General features: G+C 38.9%; 1 protein-coding gene across 2 annotated transcripts in view; it reads right to left on the bottom strand.

Annotated features, from left to right (window-relative positions):
• Positions 1-7,853: 7,853 nt before the first annotated feature.
• The window catches only part of LOC107659935 (calcium-binding protein 8), a 58,680-nt gene continuing 48,884 nt past the window's right edge, over positions 7,854-17,649 (bottom strand). For both annotated transcript variants that reach the window (XM_016449048.1, XM_016449047.1), the window contains exons 5-6: positions 14,506-14,662; positions 7,854-9,107 (exon numbers count right to left, since the gene is read on the bottom strand). In XM_016449048.1, coding sequence (XP_016304534.1) covers positions 8,980-9,107; positions 14,506-14,662 — 285 coding nt within the window. In that variant the 3' untranslated portion in view covers positions 7,854-8,979. The remainder of the gene's footprint in view (positions 9,108-14,505; positions 14,663-17,649) is intronic.

Raw genomic sequence — 17,649 nt, 5'->3', positions numbered from 1 at the left:
TTCAAATGATTCGGTCAGAGTGAGTCTCCAGTTAACAACTCATTGATTCAAATGATCCGTTTAGAGCGAGTCTCCAGTTAACTGAATTCACAAGTAAGAACCGGGAGATCTTGTGAGCGCGCGCGCGACTGATGCTGCGAGAAGTAAATTACTAATGTCGATTTTAGTATTAATTACTGTAACTGAAAATCATATTTAGGTCAGAACTGTCAGTTTGTTAACTAAATCTGCTGTAAAGTGTGATTAAGCCCACTGAAATGCTTGAATGCAGACACATCAAAATGTTTAGGTCAAAAAAAGGAAACATTAAAATAACACAGATTAAATAAAATAACTCATGCACGTTCATCTTCCCCGCTGCTGTAACGTTAACAGTTTTATTAAAATGCTACGCATTTAGCCCTATGGGATGTCTGTTTTTATATTGTTTATCAACAGTATACATTTTTATATTGTTTGGATCAAGTAGCTGAGCAGACAGATATGAATGTTTATTCATAACCATACTGAAAATAATATTGTTAGCTGATGCTAACTGTCTAGCTAACAAGCTTGCTGGTGCTAAATTGAGGTAATTTTATAAAGTCCAAATATTTGTATTCAACCACCTAGATAGATTAACCTGATAAATACAGTAATTATCAAAGTGGGAAGTGATGCCCTCTGGGGGCATTTGGCCAGGGGTGTTTTTACACCACAGACAAGGTTTGAGAAGAAAAAAATCATTATGAAAATATAATTATATTTTCCTTAAAATGTTCTTCCTAACTTCAGGCCTTATTCTCATGTCATATGTAACTGTGACGTTCTGCTAAACAACAAGCTTTAAACACTTTTTTTCCTTACTGGTGAAAATCAGATGGTCAAATCAGTTTTCTCTCAGGTACTTCGCAGTGTAAGCTTCACAGTGAACATTACTACATTACTCTTGTCAACGTAGTCCATATCAACAACAACAAAAAAAATATCTTGACTCCATATAGTGGTTATTTTGGCAAAATACCAGGTATTTTGAGCAGTAGGATTATAAAAAATATGTGCTAATATAAAATTCAAGTAGCCTATATAAAATTGTAAAATAAATCTATCAGTACTTTTTTACTTAAGTACATAAAAAATCGAGTACTTTTGTACTTTCACTCGAGTAAAATTGAAAAAGGAGTACTTTTGCATTTACTGGAGTAATATTTTATTATACGTATCTGTACTTTTACTCAAGTATACTTGATTTGTGTACTTCGTCCACCACTGTGCAATTCTGACTTTATTTCTCCAAATTCTGAGTTTACACCTCGCAATTCTGTTTTTTTTTCTTCCATATAATAAAAAGTAAAAAAGGTAATTGTGACTTTTTATCTAACAATTCTCACTTTTTTCTTGCCATTGCGAGTTGCAAGATATAAACTTAGAATTGCAAGAAAAAAAGTTCTTCTTCCAGTTGTTTTTTATAAATGAGTCACTGAATTATTCCCTCACCCTTTCAAATAATTTTAAAACATTTTTTCATTTAGGACCAAAATCCTGCTGCTGTGTGTTGATAGAACTATTTGGAACTACAAAATAGACAACTGTAAAGTAATTGGCAATGTTAATGTCTACAATACTCAGAATAATCTTACCTGTCCTGCATCCTTGTGACAGTGGAACAAAGTCGATTTTGCTTGTGTGATATAATATTGCATAAATACTAAAGCAACTGTATGTAAAATTTTAACCTTAAAAATCAGTTTGAAAATCATTCTGATGGTACACTGACTTCTAATAAGGTGAGTGTTTCTTTCCCACATTTCCCTTCAAATGTCTGTTCTCTAAAGTATATTAGTTTAGTGAGCGGGTACGAAATATCACCAAAAGGGCGGATGGTTTTACGGCAGCAACAAATGGACGTGTACAGCCAAAGGCAAGGCAAAACTGGAAGGCAAGCTTGCAACCTTTAGCCAACATGCGTAACGGCTAATGCTAACGCTGCGGCTTTGGCAGTACGGAGAGAGACCAGAGGCCATTCTATGATTGTAAGTGCCATTACGCTTTTTCCATTTGTTCCCTTTCGAATAGTCTCCCATTGCATTGTACGCTTATGGGGTGAACTCCTGTTTACTCTGATACTGAAGCCTGATTTGTTCATGTTCGGAAGAGGAAGCTGTTGCCGATGAATCTATGTCGTTGACAGCTTCAGGTGCAGAGGAATAGGCGTGTCCCGGAAAGGATCCCGGCTCCCTTCCTCTCAAAGACTTAGCACGGGCCGGCGTGGACAGCAAGTTGATTCGCATCCTCAAGAAAGCCATGGAGAAACTGGACTTAGACTAGTTGGCTCTGGAAGAGCCCGCCCATAGCCGCTTAGACAAGTGGTACCTACCAGGACACCGTCAATGCTCCTCCCGCTAGAGACCCGGCACTTTTTTTCCGGAGGTTCAAGATGAACTGACCAGGACGTGGCACGCCCTATTCAGAGCATTCATACAGCTACTTCTGCCTCTCTCACCTCCGTTGACGGCACTGAAAAGAAAGGTTATGGCAAGCTCCCCCCTCTAGAAGAGGAGGTCACTGCTCATCTCTGCCCTCCATCGGCCCTAGGATTGAAGGCCCATGCAGCGCATCCATCTAAGCCCTGTAGGACCACCTGCGCTCTTGTGGGCAGGGCCTATTCAGCAGCTGGCTCAACGCTGCACATGATGGCGGTGCTCCAAGTTTTCCAGGCCAAACTTCTCTGCTCCATGGACGAGTCCGGCTATGGATCTGATGCCTTTAAGTTGCCACGAAGGCAACAGCACAGGCAATCTGCAAGGCCATGGCCAACTTTGTGGTGCTGGAGCGCCACCTTTGGCTTAAATTGATGGAGATCAAAAACGCTGACAGGGTCGCCTTCCTTGACTCCCCAGTTTCCCCCACGGAATTATTTGGACCTGCTGTCGATGGATTTGCTGAACGCTTCACGGCGGCACAGAAGTCATCACAGGCTATGCATCACTTACTGCCGAAGCACTCCAGTTTGGCAGCTGCTTCAAGACACCAGAAAGCTCCATCCTTTCAGCAGCCTGCTAAGCCTGCGCCGTCAACGACCCAGCCTCAAGCCAAGTCTGAGCCTGTTTCCTAAGCGTCAGGGACCCCACCCCTGAGTGACGATGGACCCTGAGCCTCAGAAGCCATCCTGATCCGTTTGCAGAGAGGAAGAGGAGAGGGTCAGGTCCCACCGAGACAGTCCCACCCTTAAATAAAGCTTGTATCCGCTCTCTATCCCCCCGCCTAGTTGTTTAAATTGGACCCGCACTTCAGTGCATGCCCAACAAAATTACCGCTGTGATAGCAGACCCACATACTCAAAAGAGCATTTCTCCTCTTCTCATTACCACGAATGTCAGTTCCCCAGCCCCGTGCGGCAACCTGCCACTTGAAAACTTAGACCACTTTCCATCCAGCTCCATGCTTGGAAAGCCATTCCGGATGTATCAAGCTGGGTTCTAAAAACCATAGAACGAGGTTACTCGCTTCAGTTCACTTGTCACTTCAGAGGTATTATTCAAACTTCAAAGATACTCACATTCTCTGGTCCGAAGTGCAAACTCTGCTTGTAAAAGGAGCCGTGGAAACGGTTTCTCTAGCAAACAGTGAGTCAGGCTTTTACAACCGCTACTTCCTCATTCCCAAGAAAGATGGCGGGCTCAGGCCCATTCTCGATCTGAGGCATTTGAACTACGTGCTTATGAAATGGCCGTTCAAGATGCTGACTTTGAAACAGATCCTCGTGCAGATATGCCCCGGGGACAGTTTTTTATCGGTGGATCTGAAAGATGCTTACTTTCACTTCCAGATAGCCCCTCATCACAGACCGTTCTTGAGATTCGCATTCAAGGGGGTGGCTTATCAATATACAGTCCTGCCATTTGGATTGTCACTGGCCCTGCACATTTTACAAAGTGCGTGGACGCAGCTCTTTCCCCTCTGAGGCAGATGGGAATCCGCATTATGAATTTCCTCGAGGATTGGCTTGTGTTAGCCAGATCGGAACAGGAACTCATCGCTCACAGGTCGCTGTTGCTCAGCCACCTGGAGCAGCTTGGGCTAAAAATCTATTTAGCCAAGAGCTCTGCGTCTCCCAGCCAGCGAGTAGTCTTCCTGGGGACAGTTATCGATTCAGCCCAGATGCGGGCATGGATTATGCCGGAACGTTCCCTGACAATTCAGCGGCTAGCGGCGTCATTCAGATTCGGGACTTCAGGTCCCCTCAGCGTTTTCTAGAGGATGCTCTGCCTCATGTCATCCGCCTCCTCTGTGATTCCTCTTGGCCTGCTTCACATGTGTCCCCTCCAATATTGGCTCAAAGCCCACGTACTGTCCAACGCTTGGCACCTGGGACGTTTTCACCCGGTGTCCGACTCCTGGTCAAACGGGGAGCATCTTTACAGCTCCCCACGAGAGTGATTTTGGAGGCTAGATTCCCATCAACGAGACGCCTCTACGCCCTTAAATGGTCAGTCTTTTCTGACTGGAGTGTGGCACGGAATGAGGACCTGTCCTCTTGTGATGCATCATCTGTGTTAACCTTTCTGCAAGAGCTGCTGGATAAGCCGCTTCTGTTGGCCGACTTACGACCCCTGTTGCTTAAGACTGCCCTCCTCTTGGCTTTAGCATCGGTCAAGCCAGTGGGCGACTTGCAAGCACTGTCAGTCAGTGCTTCATACCTTGAGTTTGGGCCTAACAACTGTAGAGTCGTCCTCAAACCAAGACATGGCTATGTGCCTAAAGTGCTCTCCACTCCGTTCACTGCACAAGTCATTACCCTGCTAGCTCTTCCTAATTCAGAGGATGAGCAGGGTCCTAATCCACTCTGCCCGGTTCGGGCTCTTAGAGTGTATGTTGAACACTCGGGCCCGTTTCGGCACTCAGAACAGCTCTTTGTATGCTTCGGAGGCCACTCTATAGGGCTGCCGGGTACACAGCAGAGACTGGATATCTCGTTGGATAGTTGATGCTATTGCCTTGGCTTATGCCTCAGCAGGCCTATCGGAATGAGGTCCCACTCCACCAGAGGAATGGCCTCCTCCTGGGCTTGGTCCAGAGGAGTTTCAATTGATGATATCTGTGCAGCTTCGTTCTGCACTTGCTTATAGCACAGCACTATTGGATGCATTCCCGATAAGTGGACAACGCAACGGGAAAGACCGTTCGAAAGGGAATGCTCCGGTTACTTTTGTAACTTCGGTTCCCTGAGATAAGGGAATGAGCGAAGCATAAGCTGGCTATAAGGCTGCACGCGAGTCGATGACTGTCGCTATCAGTCAAAAGATTCTGATGAATGACGCTCTGAGACGACTTATATAGCAGTCAGCTCCACCCCTTTTGGCAGGTTGAAGCGCCATTTGTTCATGCAGCTACATGAATGTGAACACATCAGGCTTCAGTATCAGAGTAAACATGAGTTTACCCCATAAGCGTACAACGCAATGCTCTTATCTTATCTCAGGGAACTGAGATTACGAAAGTAACCAGAGCATTTTTCCTCAGTGATAAACAGAGCAACAAAACAGTATTAAACTGTGTGATTAATACACCTAATCAATAACGGATTAACAGTGTAATATGTCTTACTGTATGTTTTTCTCAGGAAACAGAAAAGATGCCATAAATATTACAAAAATGCTTTATTGCATAAACTCTATGCATTTGTCCTGTACATATTTGAATATGTATATTAAAATCATCTATGGGCAGTTTGCAACAAGCTAGTCTGAAATACATAGCTAAATATTCTGCATGCAAAGTGTACAGATCTATTATTAAGTGAATAACTGTAAATATGGTTATTTACATTTTTTTTACAGTTCATTTTAATGTACTGTACCACCATATCACCCTTGTTTTCTAAACCCTAAAGTCTTAATTTGAAATACAATCCACTTTAAATACAGAACCAGTTCAGTTTGATTTCATGGGATATTTTGTTCACAACATTATTGTCCTAATTATTAAAAAGGCCATTTTACAATATTGTCTTTAAATAAACTGAAATAATTGGCTGTGTATGTATTATATTAACATTGTTTGGTACAACATTCCTTAATTTCTAAAATCCCACCCAACCTACCAACCCCAAAATATATTGTTTAATTTTTCACATTCACCACATAATTGTGGAGATCAAAATAATCTAAACACATAGTATATTTCATTTTATCAACCCATCCAGATCTTTAGTTGAATGCTACAAGCTAATGTTACATTCTGGATCAGAAAGGACAGTATGAGGACAAACACAGTGAATGAATTAAACACTTCAACCACCAGGTGTCGCCATTGTACCAGAATAAACTATCCACTCACTCCAACCGCACATGGATCAACATTTGAGTGAGAAAAAGGGGTTGGACTAGTAATATTATAATTATACCTTTATAATTTCAATGTATGCACCTTTATTCTCTTCAGTACACCTGTGCAGACAAATATGGCTTTAGTCAGGGGTCTCAGGGGAGAACGGAGAGCTGGCAGACATGTATTGATTTCAGCCGCCCCCTCAGTAGCCCTGACACGATCTGTGCAGAATGTACTGTTTTAAACGATCATGCACGAACAGAAACACACATGTAAAGCTCTATTTACAGAGTTCTGCTCATTCACATGCATAATAAAGTAGAAGCAGACCTCGGGAAACATGGTGGAGAACATATACCAGTGTGTTTTCTACAGGTGTCCAGAGGAGACATTCATGAAACGCAAAGAGAGAACAACTGCATCAGGCACAGGGTTTTAGCCATCACAACTATGAGAAAGATACAATCATCTTCCAGTATCATTCTTTTTCTTTTTACAATCCCAATATTGAAGATGTGAAGCATCTTCATTACATAGATCTATTGAAACATCAACAATGCAGTGCTACGGTGGCTTTAATGCAGACAGAGAAATGAGATACAATATGAACATGCACCATACACATAACCATAAACATGATTGTGGCTCATGGTAAAGTGAAGGACATCTTCAATGCAGCTCAAAAAAAGACTGGCGTAATAAAAAGAAAGTAAATGATTTTTCTATTTTCCTATACATTTTTCTAGTGGGTTTGTGCGTATGGTTTATGGGAGTAATGCAGTGCAAAACAATCCAAGCTCATCCATTAACATAAATCTGAGAGCCATCATAAACCTTTCAGAAATGTTGAAAATATGTGTCACAACAGGTATAACCCAGCAATAACTGGCCATAAAGTACCATTAAGCGCCTTAAGTACTGCAAAACCCAAGCAAAAAACATCTTGTTCTCCACTTATTAGGCCTAATGGGAACCTGCAGACATTTTCAGCTCTAATTTTGTCACAGAAGATTTGGAATGGATTTAAATATGGTAAAATGTGTTAAACAGACCTAACAGAGTATAACAGTATTAATGGTAGCTGAAAGCATAATCAAATTAGTTAAAATCTTATCAGTATTTTGTCTTATTTATCTTAGAGTTTATTAATATTATACAATTATATAGTTATATATTATTTATATAATGATATTATAAATTCATTAATATATATATATTTATATAATAATAATTCTTTAAATATATACTTTTATTGATAAAAAAACAAAATTACTGCTTAAGTTATGCATTTAGCATAATGTAATGTAAATGTAATTGCAAAAAAAAAAAAAGAAATTCAAAGGCATTAATGTATAGAGCGCTGCAGCTGCGATGTAACATCAAAACCCAGAAAACAAATTCGCCATGGTTTCCTTGAGCTTTATACATACATACACACACACAGAAATATATATATATATATATATATATAGTTTTTATTATTATTATTATTTAAAATTTGTAATTTAATTAAAAATAATTATTGAGTAAAATAAGGTCTGTGGTAACAATAACTTGACGATACATGAACGTTTTGTTGTACAACATGAATTGCACACACCCACACCCAAAACATTCTTTGTAAGTAGTTACTATGTAGTTACTTTTTTACAAACATGTATTTTTAAAAATAAGCATAACTGCTTCAAAATTCACTTTTCAGTATGATTGTGTGTAATTTATGTTGTAGAGTAAAATGTCCAAGTATTGTCAATTTAAATTTACGACACATTTTTCCCCCTCAAAAATATAAAAACCCCAATATAAAGACCCATAGGAAAATCTTGAGGGAACACATGGCGAATTACTCTTCTGGGTTTTGATGTCACTGCTGCACAGCACTCTATATGATAGATAATTTTATCCAAAGCAACCTACAATGCATTCAAGATATACTTGTGTGTGTGTCGCCAGTATGAACAAAACAACTGTTGGAACAAACATGGAAACAACTTATGAATGATGGTAGTTCCAATTCTGTGGAAAGGAAGAGGAAGAGGAAGATCACACAATTGAATCGCAGAACACATTTGAAATGATTAAAACGATGGATTTTTGGAGCTGATTGACTATGGATTTAATTATGGACTACAACGAGCGCTCCTTCCCTGGCCTCCCACCATCCCCTGAGCCAGAAAATCACTCTGGCTAGAGCAGACATAAATAGTCTCCGGAGTAGATGCTGTAACTCTCCCTCCACCAAGGTGTAAGGAGTTGCCAATTACTTTTGCCTTCCTACATCCAGAGCAGACCCGAACCCAGCAGAAGCTCATCAGCGAATCCCTGTTGAAATATCTGAAGCCACGGAGGAGACAGTGACGGCTTATGAACTCCTGCGTGTTATTGCATTAGGGAACAGAGGTGGCACGAAAAGCAGAAAGTCAGCCCTTTAAAGTCCCTGCCTGAGAGATGAGGCCCCGTGTAACATGCTGGCTTGGCTCGCCGTACACTTCCTGTGTCACTTGGTCCGCGTGGAAAAGTAACGGGAGAATACAAATAATAAAAGAATAAAAAGCTCCTCTTTTCAGTAGTGAGGTGTTTGGTTTTGTTTCTCGAGTTTGTTGGTTAATTTTTGACAACTTCATCGACAGACATGCACATGCAGGCTCCGCCGCGCTCACAGTGATGTCACTACTCCATTCCGTTGCGCAGCATCTGATTGGCCGCAATGAGCATGACGCTGATGATGAAGGCCATGGCGAATGCGCATATCAGGCTCTTGCGCACACACGTCTGCCGATTCTTCTTTTTGGGATGAACTGCAACGACACAAAAACAGCGATTTAGACTGAGGAAAACAAGTATGCTAATCTGAACACATTTTCTACTTGTGTTGTGTCTGAATGTGTAGGTGTCGATTTGCATTCTAGCCGACCGCCTTTCATCTGCCAATCTGACCCGTCTAAGTAAAGCAGCGTTTCTCGTGCAGCTGCGAGGTGGAGGTGTTTCACTAGGGCTTGAGGTTCACCTGAGCACATGTGGCTGCTCGGCTCACGAGCATCTGGGGTGACAGTGGGGTCTGGGCTGAGAATAGAGGCAGTTATTAGGAGCTTCTGGAATGCACAGCGAGACAGATTGTGTGCCAGCCTCACCCCGTGATATCATTTTCCGCTCCAGTCCTCCTTCCGGCACAGAGCACTAGTCAGCAAGTCCCGCCCCCTGCAGCCAATCCCTGGCCTGGTTACAGCAGAGAGGAAGCGCGATAATGAGCAAACGTAGCTACTCTTCTGCCTGACGGTTTGTTGCTAAGGAGAACCTTCATTTTTGCCCCTCTCTCACCTTTTCATAAAGTCAAGCTAAATTGTACTGCAGCGTGCTCAGCATGTTTTGTACTTCAAAAAGTCTCGACAGCACTGCAACCCTCTTGCGAAAAAGTGCACTCAATTGTATTGAATGTGCACTTGTAGTTTACTATATATTTTTTAAAAACTGTACTTGCAGATAATATTGAATATTAATGAAATAAAAGGCAAATGAAGTGTAGCTAAAAAGTGTACATTTAGATACTTAAGTCCTACTTAAGTGGGTCAAAAAAATTAAACTAATACACTTTAAAATGAAACTAAAAAACTTTAATTTACTTAATTTTAATTATATTATAGGCTAGTACATTATATCCATAATAAGTACTCTTTTTAAAAATATATTAAAGTGTACCTTTTTAACTTAAAAAACCCTCTACCCTCCTGTACTCTACAAAAAGTACACAAGCATGACAGTATTGTATGCAGCTGTAAAGCTGAATTCAGGTAAATTGAGGCACTTTTTGCTATTGAGATGACTAGGAAAGAAACCTTATGTAATTTCTCTTTTGCTAGCATCACCAAATGAAATGCTAAAACTGTTAGCATTCCTATTCATCTCAATGGCAGTTGCTTGGCTAGTTTTAGTTGAAGAGTTTTAGTTAGCTTTTGTGTTAAAGAGACTCCATTTTGCTTGTGTCTCTAGATTCATTAATATAGTCTCAGTGTGTGGTCTGTTGACAACCTAAGCTCGGCCCAGGTGCCACCATTAATGATTCATAAAGACACAGAGGGCTCAACAAAAGGTGTGGATGAGTATTGCTTTAGCGCTGTGGATATCTGTTACTGCTGGTAGGACAGAGACTTGTGCCGTTGGCATAAGGGATGTGCTTGACCCCTGCAATGCTAACACTGTGCTAGCGTGGTCCATACTGAATATTCATACTCTGAAATCATTCACTAAGTGCACTAAGTAGCTTCAAAGCTGTGGTACACAGTTCTTTCTAATGCTTATTGTTGCATAATATGTACTAATTTAACATTTAAAGGGGTCATATGATGCTGCGACTTTAGTCTTTGCAACTTTACAGATCTTCTTTATGCACCAAGAGCTTGTAACACTTCAAAGAGAAAGGAAAAATTGAAATCGCATCATATGACCCCTTTAAATCATGGCTGATACTAAAGATACTAAAGATATATAGGGATTATTAATTATATGGGAGAAACAATAGAATGCTAGTATTCTATTCTGAATTCAGCCATTGGCTTTTATTTATCATCTGGATACACAACTACTTGATAAGAACAGTGATTTTGCATATATTTGTTTGCTGTTTTGCACAGTTTTTCTTATGAACAGTGCTTGATCTGTGCATATTTCTCTCCTGATTCAGACAAGACGACTTTTTTACTGAAGAAAGCATGTTCTAGCCAGAGGCAATGGTTTGAATATAAAAACACCTTAATGATGGATTTGTTTTTCACTTCACAAGTGGAGATTACATCTGGATTATTGTGATGTTTTCATCAGCTGTTTGGACTCTCATTTTGACGGCACCCATTCACTGAAGAGGATCTATTGGTGAGCAAGTGATGTAATGCTGAATTCCTCCTGTTCAGTTCAAGAAACAAACATCTTGGATGGCCTGAGGGTAAATCTTCAGCATATTTTCATTTTTGGGTGAACTATTACTTTACTGTGCTCTTTCAGAAGATGTGTAATAGCGCCCCCTAACAGTGAAAACACAGAAAGCTGGGAAACTTCATCAGTGGCGGGACAGATAATTTCATCAGTGCAGGGAAAGAGTTAACATGGTGGCCACCACTGAGCCACCCAATATTTTTTGTTTCTAGACAATGTAATGACTAGTCTTTAAACACATCTGTTAAAAGTACTATTGATTTAGGTTAAAAAATATTTTTAATGGTCTTAGGTTTTAAACTTTTTAATGGTCTGAGGCACTCAAAGTGTCAAATAGGCTGAATATGTTTGCATCATAATTTCAAAACTCAGTCGCATGAGATGATTATGAGTTTGTTTCAGGAGATCTCATAATGTAGTGTAGCATATGCTACAGTGAGCTCTGGTGACCCTGTAGACACCTACTCATGTATCTCGAGATGAGCTGCCCACTCAAAAACCAAACTAGCATCTTTAATTCACTCCTCTGATTTTAATAACCAAATACCCACTAAAATAGCACCTGATGTCAATAGGCTGTGAATATCACATACTGTAAAAGAGCATTAACCCTCCTGTGTATTACCATGAGGAATGTTGTGTTATTCATCACAGGATGAGATGAGCAAATAGAGGTACAGTAACAGGAGTATTATCATGCATGCAACAGCAACATCAACACCAGCCCAAATTAATTTGGTAGAACAAACCGACTGAAGCAGAGAAGCTGAACTAGATGAACTAGAGAAGCACATCATTACAAACACTGCTTAGTTGCATACATTTAAGTTTAAAGTGTTTGGCTGATCAGAATTACTTTCTTGTTTTTAATCCAAAAAGGAAAAAACGCTGAAATTAGTTAATTATTTGCATGTTGTATCTTATGCGCCTTTCTATTTATTATACTTGCTTTATTACATTTTTTCTTCTCTATATACATTAATTCATTTACATTTTTTCATGTTTACTCACATTTTTCATAAATAATGATTATATCATAAATATTGTAGAATACCTTATTTGATATTTTAAATGCATTCAATTGCAACTTTATCATTACAAAATGTTATAATAAATATATTTACAATACATGACAGACCAGTTTCAGTAGAAATACATTAAAGTAATATTTTAGTTTACAATAAATGCTTATCATGACACTCAACAGTACACTTTAACCAACAGAAGTAATTAAGAAATTAAATTTAAAAAGATAAATAAATAAAATTAAGAAATTACATAAAGATTAAGTCATACACTGTATATATAGCCACCTAGTATTTCATCTTATAAAAAAAAAAACTTTTTAAATATAATCAACTTGGTTGTATAAATCATTTAAACAAATTAAATTATACTGACTTAAAAATCAAGCTAAATTTCATATAACTTATAAAAAAAGTTGAAATTGCTCAAATTATTTTGACGAGTCGCCATGACTTACTGATATGTGACCCTGGAGCACAAAACCAGTCTAAAGTCGCTGGGGTATATTTGTAGCAATAGCCAAAAATACATTGTATGGGTCAAAATTATTGATTTTTCTTTTATGCTAAAAATCATTAGGATATTAAGTAAAGATCATGTTCCATGAAGATATTTTGTAAATTTCCTACTGTAAATATATTCAAACTTAATTTTTGATTAGTAATATGCATTGCTAAGAACTTAATTTGGACAACTTTAAAGGCGATTTTCTCAGTATTTTGATTTTTTTGCACCTTCAGATTCCAGATATTCAAATAGCTGTATCTCGGCCAAATATTGTCCTATCCTAACAAACCATACATCAATGGAAAGCTCATTTATTCCGCTTTCAGATGATGTATAAATCTCAATTTCGAAAAAAAATTACCCTTATATTATTACATATATAATTTTTTTTACAGTGTACTTAAATGGGCCAAAAAAGCACTTCCTAACTCGGGGGTTCTCAACTCTGGCCCTCAAGCTCCACTTTCCAAACTCTGCAGGAAAGTTAGTTTAGTTTAGCTCCAACCCTAATCAAACACACCTGAAGAAGCTAATCGAGGTCTTCAGGATTACTAGAAAGTTACTGACAGGTGAGTTTGATCAAGGTTGGAGGTAAACTCTACAGGAAAGTGGAGCTCGAGGGCCAGAGTTGAGAACCCCTGCCCTAACTGCATTTAATTCATTTTAAATAATAATATATTTTAATTTAACCGCAGTTAAGTGTTTGAACTAATAAGTTGGCTACTCTTTGTAACTATACTAAAGTGTACTTTATTTTCACAAGGGCCACCATCTGCATTTTGTTTTTACATGAAAAAAACCCTCTCTGTCATGTTGATTATCATAAATAATAACTAAAATCATGAATATTGTAGAATACTTTATTTGATACTTCATTTATTTGAAATGATCTTTATATCATAATGTATTTTGTACTGACGTTTAAAGGACGAAATGTATTAGAATTCAAGTAGCGTGACTGGAAAGTCAAGGAGATTATCTAGGGCTAATTAATATTCATGAGCCTAGCCTTCCCTATACAGTGACATCACAACCAGCCCACTCTAAGGGGCTGTTTACAAGACAATGGCTTTTTGGGGGCCTGAAAATGTGTTTCAAAGCACAAGTTTTTGAAAATAATACCGTTATTGTCTAACTAAACTACAAAAATGCAAATGAAAATGGTGATGTCTTGCATATGTATATTATGTGATCAGTCTATAGGTATGTGTGCAGACGTGTACTGTTTCTTTACAAAGTGGCATTGCCAACTACCGGCTTGACCTGCATAATTTTTAGTCATTTTCGCAGATCTGTGTGAATGGGGATCGTTTTGTCTTGTACGCGAAACTTTTCAAAAACACAAAGGAAAAACTTTGCCGTTTTTAGTACAGCATACCCTAAAACTCCACTGACACACACACACACACACACACACACACACACAAACACACACATGTTGTGTTTCCATGTTTTATGGGGACATTCCATAGGCGTAATGGTTTTTATACTGTACAAACTGTATGTGCTATTGCCCTACACCAACCCTACCCCTTACAGGAAACTTTGTGCATTTTTACTTTCTCAAAAAAACAAATTCTGTTTGATTTATAAGCTTGTTTCCTCATGGGTACCTCAAAAATGTCCCCACAAGGTCAAAATTTACTAGTATTACTATCCTTGTGGGGACATTTGGTCCCCATAACGTGATAAATACCAGGTACACACACACGCGCAAGGCAGCAAGTTTACACTCACCTCCCTCAAACTCTGTTTGACAGTTCCCGGAGTTCTCGTTCAAGCTCTCCTCCTCATTGATGATGATGTTCTCTATGTCCTTCATCGTCAGGTGGTCTCGGAAGGCATGAAAAAGGATGTGTTTCAGCTCCTCCAGTGTAATCCGCTGCATGTCAAACTACAAAGACAAATAAGACATGAGTTACTCAATCGAACTCCAACTCCTCAAAAACTCTTTGTGTTGTATGTTTCTATCAAGGGATAGTTCACCTTCATTTTTTAAAAATGTAATTATTTTAGCTTTATACTTTACATTTGTTTAGTTTTCAAATCCCACATTAAAATGAATTTTGCAGTTGAGTGCTTAGATATGAAAACAGCACAGGAAAAAAAAATCAATAGTCTTTGTAATTGAGAAGAAAAAAGGGCACTGATCAGTCTGAACACTTTTGCATGGCATTTGATAAACGGACATAACACAATTAACTGCAAGAAATTCAAAAGACATCTGAGGAAAACCGTTATGGGGACTGTAACTCGTGTTCAGTAAGTTGATTTTTATAACTTGTATCCAGAGAGCTCCATCCCTTTAATTACCCGGGCAACATTAGCCCAGCAGATCAATTTTTCAGGAGGACGTAAAAGAAACTGTGGCGCACCAGCTTAATGCCTTATTTGCAAAGCTGTCAGGTTAGAGAACAGTCATTAGGAAAGCTGAAAGAACCGCAATACAGTCGGCTACATATTAATACACCACTAAATCATTCAGCCTTCCCTTATAAAACAGTATAGTCATGGTAATACTGTGGTAACTTTACTGACATAATCATATACAAGAATTTATTCATCTAATTACCACTACAGATGTCCAAAACACATTATTATGATATTTCTAGTACTTTTTGTAAATGTTTTAAGAAAAATTTATAGTTTAAATCTCACTTCACTTTTTTATTAAAACATCGATAAGCGCAGTGATAAAATACAGAATGGAAACCTCCGACTTTGTGACAGGAAGCTCACAGTGCACTTCTGTGGCTCTGGAGAAAGACACTTGACAGGATGTGCTGCCATTGCAGCTCATGAGGAGAGACAGCAGGATATTACAATAGCTGGCAAGCTAATAAATCTGACAAGCCATTAAGTATTACAGCCTCAGTATGCTCACCTCCACAGTAACTTGTCATTTCACTCCACTTTAGCAAGTCAGTAAGAATGAGAGCAAAATACTGCTTCGTAATACTGCATGCATGATGCAGTAAACACTGCAGACCGGGCCTATAAATAATTTTATATTTCTGTTTAAACCTGAGAAAGCACAAACTGAGCATTTTATACAGTAATTTTATGCCCGTGAATGTTGACCTATTGTGTCCACGGTTTATATGACATAATATATTCAACCTTATTTTGCAACACGGAAATAAGATATTATTCATTAGCCGCTTAAATAACTAGTAGAATCACAAAGTGCAGTAAACTATTTGTGCTACAAATCAGTGTGCTTATGATAATGAATTAATAATAAATAATATGATAATAAATACCAGTTTGCAATTATTAAAGGGTTAGTTTACCCATAAATGAAAATTACCCCATGATTTACTCACCCTCAAACCATCCTATCATAACATAACATAACATAACATAACATAACAACATGACACGACATGACAAAACATAACATAACATATACTATAGAAAGCCCACCGCTAGGTCTAGTACACTTCTACAATATGCCACATGATTTCTGAATACACATTCATGCCCATAAAACAAACTGTGCATGGTGAGTAATAGATGTTTCATTTTTATTCATTTTTAAGATCAATAAAATGAACTTGCAAAGTGTGGAGTCCTAATCAAAAATAGGGTAAAAAATCTAATTGAAAGGGAAAGTCATCTAGGGACTTTCATGCAAACCAGCCCTTTAGCATCCAGACAGTAAAGCTGGGATGCTTCCGGGCTTACCAGAGAGAAAGAGTGGGCACTAACTGCATTGATGTAACCTTCGGACAACCCACAGCCACAGAGATGGAGTCGCCTGAGGGCATCAGATCCATCTGTTTTCACTGGAGGCCATGAGAGTGGGCAGCAGAGCAGCTCATTAAGAGCCCTCATGCTAGATAACAAATCCCATTTTCTTTTTTCTTTTGAACACTCTTTCTTTACTGTGAGTATTTATATATCAGTAATGGTGGCCGGAATGACCTTCAAGGTTGACTGGCTGTGCTGAAGACAGGACTAATCTTTGTTGGGATGGTGTGTGTGTGTGTGTGTGTGTGTGTGTGTGTGTGTGTGTGATGGCAATTTCCAGACAGGCTGGTACCTGCTGACTTATAGGACACTTGAGATCTTTGTTTTAAAGTATGAAAAGACACCTGTAGGTTAAGAGAACCATCCACAGCTTGGCAATATTATGAAATCCAGAGTTAGAATTATAGAACAATAGATGGAATGGTAGGCAGAATTATACAATGACTGACTGACTGACTGACTGACTGATAGACAGACTGACAGACAGATGTGGTGATGTTGTGTCCTGTGGTGGGATGGGGTGTTGGCCTGCATTGAGTTGTCCCTATATACTAGCACAGGCATATCGACAGCCTCTGTTCTTCCAAACATCAGGCCGCTTAACAGCAATTAGTAACACATTAATGGAATCTCCCTGCTGCTGCAGGGAACTGAGAGCTGTGGTCATTCATCCGGTGCTCCAGCTCCACTACACCACACACTGCAGCCTCTCTATAAAGATGGACAAAATGAAGAGAATGAGAGTGTGTGAAGTGTGTGAGAAGAGAAAGGAAGTATGTAGAGAACTAAAAGAGATGTGGATGAAAGGCAATCAGATTGTTTTAATGTTTGATACTGACATTGATAATATTAAAGTAAAGAGTCATGCTCTTCAACTGATGATCTAGCATGAAAATATATACAGGGGTTGGACAAAATAACGTGATCACCCATTATTATAGGCATTAATGTAATTTTTTGCAGGCTACAGTGAAAAAACAAACATTACAATTACCTTTTATGTTATCTATACTCTCTAGGTTCTTTATCAGTGTGGTATAAGTTGTGTTCAGCAGTGTTTAGTACAAGTTGTGGGTGAAATATGGACTTGTCAGACTCCCAAAAATGGAAAATTATGGAAGCCCATTC

Source organism: Sinocyclocheilus anshuiensis, unplaced genomic scaffold (genome assembly GCF_001515605.1).
Source record: "Sinocyclocheilus anshuiensis isolate Anshui unplaced genomic scaffold, SAMN03320099.WGS_v1.1 scaffold1241, whole genome shotgun sequence".
Classification (NCBI taxonomy): Eukaryota; Metazoa; Chordata; class Actinopteri; order Cypriniformes; family Cyprinidae; genus Sinocyclocheilus; species Sinocyclocheilus anshuiensis.
The sequence above is the reverse complement of the archived record's forward strand: the minus strand, read 5'-3'. Positions and strand labels throughout refer to the sequence as shown.